At 41.8% G+C, this 2500-nt stretch overlaps 1 protein-coding gene across 3 annotated transcripts in view; it reads left to right on the top strand.

The window, feature by feature from the left end:
* Positions 1–707: 707 nt before the first annotated feature.
* LOC138015821 (guided entry of tail-anchored proteins factor CAMLG-like) overlaps positions 708–2500 on the top strand; it is a 25271-nt gene continuing 23478 nt past the window's right edge. The window contains exons 1-3 of one of the 3 annotated variants that reach the window (XM_068862938.1): positions 712–1132; positions 1253–1308; positions 2421–2483. In XM_068862938.1, the coding sequence (XP_068719039.1) occupies positions 730–1132; positions 1253–1308; positions 2421–2483 (522 nt within the window). In that variant the 5' untranslated portion in view covers positions 712–729. Of the gene's footprint in view, positions 1309–2420; positions 2484–2500 lie in introns of all 3 variants that reach the window. The other 2 variants (XM_068862937.1, XM_068862936.1) reach the window with 2 other exon arrangements.

Below are 2500 nucleotides of genomic sequence, written 5' to 3'. Positions count from 1 at the left end.
AGTTTTAGCGATGGCTAGTGATGCGTAGTAATGTGTAGTGATGGTGATGGCAAGTGATGGCCAGTGATGTGATCATATACTATTGTTTGCTGTGGTTCAAAGAATAGCAGCAAACTATTGTTTTCACGGTTCGCCTTATATGGTAAGAGTCACTATAGTGTTTGTGTCTTATTCACTGATGACGTAGATCGTTAGAGGTTGCTATGGTAGTGATCACGTCACTACAGCGGGTCATTCTACGCTGGCCGCTAAAGCCAGTACAAATTTTTTTATTCCTCTACTTTTTAGTAGCTGTATTATCTGGGAATTCACCTTGTTTTAATGGTTTTGACATTAATTTAACGCCTTTTCTCCCTCAAGGTTTGTTCACGCCTGAATTTGCACGCGGGAGGGACCAGGTTTTCCCCAGAAGGAGGGGGTTTTTTCCTGGCGTGCAGCTGGCCCGATTTTCTTGAGATCATACATTTTTCCTTGTGGCAGTATTTCAATAAACGGAACTGGCGTCATGGCCTTAGCAGCGAGGGCACATCAGGTTGTACCTCTTCTAATCGCATGCCAGCAGTCAGCTTCCTATTCAATTAACCAGAATATGGTTGTCTGAGTCGTTGCGTTATTTGTATGCGCAAGGAATAAGGAAAACGTGGACTTTTCATTTAGTGTACTTGAAAGTGAAATTGCAATTCTCGTCACCAGAGTCTCGCAACTCTCTGCCAAGAGAACATTTTCAAGATGGCTTCCGCCGATCGCAGGGAAGCTAGGAGAAGGAAACTGCTTCAAAATTCAGAGTTACGCCTAGGAAGAATTTTGGGAGGTCGCTCAAGTCATCCCACAGCTCCACATGAACCAGAGAAAACTTTAGTAAAATCAATCGATTTGGAGAAAAGAGGCGATGAAGGACAGAGCAATGAAGTGCCTGTCGGAAGAGGATTTTTATCCGATAAGAGCGAATTGCCATCGGAATATCAATCTATCAAATCAGGATTTACAACAGGCTCTGAAGAATCAACTGAGCCAATAACAGAAGCAATGAAAGAGAAAAGAAACTCCCTGGAAAGCAAGTTAGACTACTTAACGGAAGATTCGACGACTCGAAGTACAAATGTTTTATCGTCACCAGGCGAGGATCAAACAGGTGACAAAGGAGCCCCCAGCTCCATATCCAAACGTTTGAGGGTTCTTTTGAATGTGACTCTGGCTTTTCTACTTGTCGTTAAGTGGGCATACATTAATTTGGAAGCTTTGCATTCTGCAGCTGCAAGTTCACAGCAGTCACCCGCCAGTTCCCAGAAGTACTTAATTTACTCAGAGGTAAGGAAGCTATGGAGAGAGTGGTTGCAAAATGCCTGGCAACTTCTGTCCTCTGGTGTTTGCATTTGTGGGCCTTCCTTGAAAAACAAGACAATTCAAAAAAGGTTATTCGTATTCAATGTCTTCCAATATTTTGCTGGGTATTCTTCAATAATTATTGCTTAATATTGAAGGACATTGTATACCCAATTTAAGTGGTAATTGTCATTGTGTACAATGTAAATGTGCTGATTTCATCCAATGAATGAGGGAGATAAACTAACATGTTATTTGCAAGTACAGCACAGTTATATATGTAAGTGAGTGAAGTTTTAAAAGACTACTGTTGATGACATTAGAACTGTTGAAGCTGATTTGCTTACAATAATGATGCCTCTTATTTAACAAGTTCATATGTTAATGAGCCAAAAGGAGAACAAATTCTGCCATTGTAAGTCTTTAAGATACATGCATGGTCAATGTTTTTACCAGTATCTAATATGTACTTGTTGACTGAGTAGGAGAGCCAGATGGGAAAATATTTGGCCCGAGGTCATAGCGTACAGACTGAGCACCCTGACTGAGGGCCAAATATTTTCCTTTTTTGGCCCAACCTAATCCCCTAAAATAGCATTGCACGGAACAGTATGTATTTCTAGTAGGGCCGTATGGCTTTTTCCGGCCCTGCTCCCATTAATGCATATGGCCCTCAAACAGGGATTTTCCCAATAGTTTTACAATGAAGGCAGGCACGGGCCATAGATGGGCCTTATTTCACAACAGGCTTTTACGCCAGATGGGCGTCCGGGCGTCCATAGGATGCCTACTTTTTGGAAAAAAATTATTGTGGATTTTGACTGTTAAGCTTGAGGGGTTAACTGGGCTTGGAAAGTTGCAAGTCTTTCAAGAAATATACTCAAAGTCTAGTTTATTTTTCTCTAGGTACTAAAACACAGAAAACACACCCAAGACAAATTTTTCTGGGGGAGCATGGCCACAGAACCCCCACAGAACCCCCAAGGGGATGGGGCCTATGGACGCCCCTTCTCAAATGCTTGCTAAAAACCTGTTTCACAACACTCCCACATGTTATGGGAGACATCCTCTTTTAAAAACTTCTTTTCTTTTTGTAGTCTATGATGTGGCCATTTCTTGCTTTGCAATTGCTTTTTGCTTGTCTGACAAGTATGCAAGAGGTTAGTGAGGTTACACT

The sequence above is a fragment of the Montipora capricornis genome, chromosome 9, assembly GCF_036669925.1.
Source record: "Montipora capricornis isolate CH-2021 chromosome 9, ASM3666992v2, whole genome shotgun sequence".
Lineage (NCBI taxonomy): Eukaryota > Metazoa > Cnidaria > Anthozoa > Scleractinia > Acroporidae > Montipora > Montipora capricornis.
Note: the sequence above shows the minus strand (reverse complement) of the source record. Positions and strands in the feature narration are given on the sequence as shown.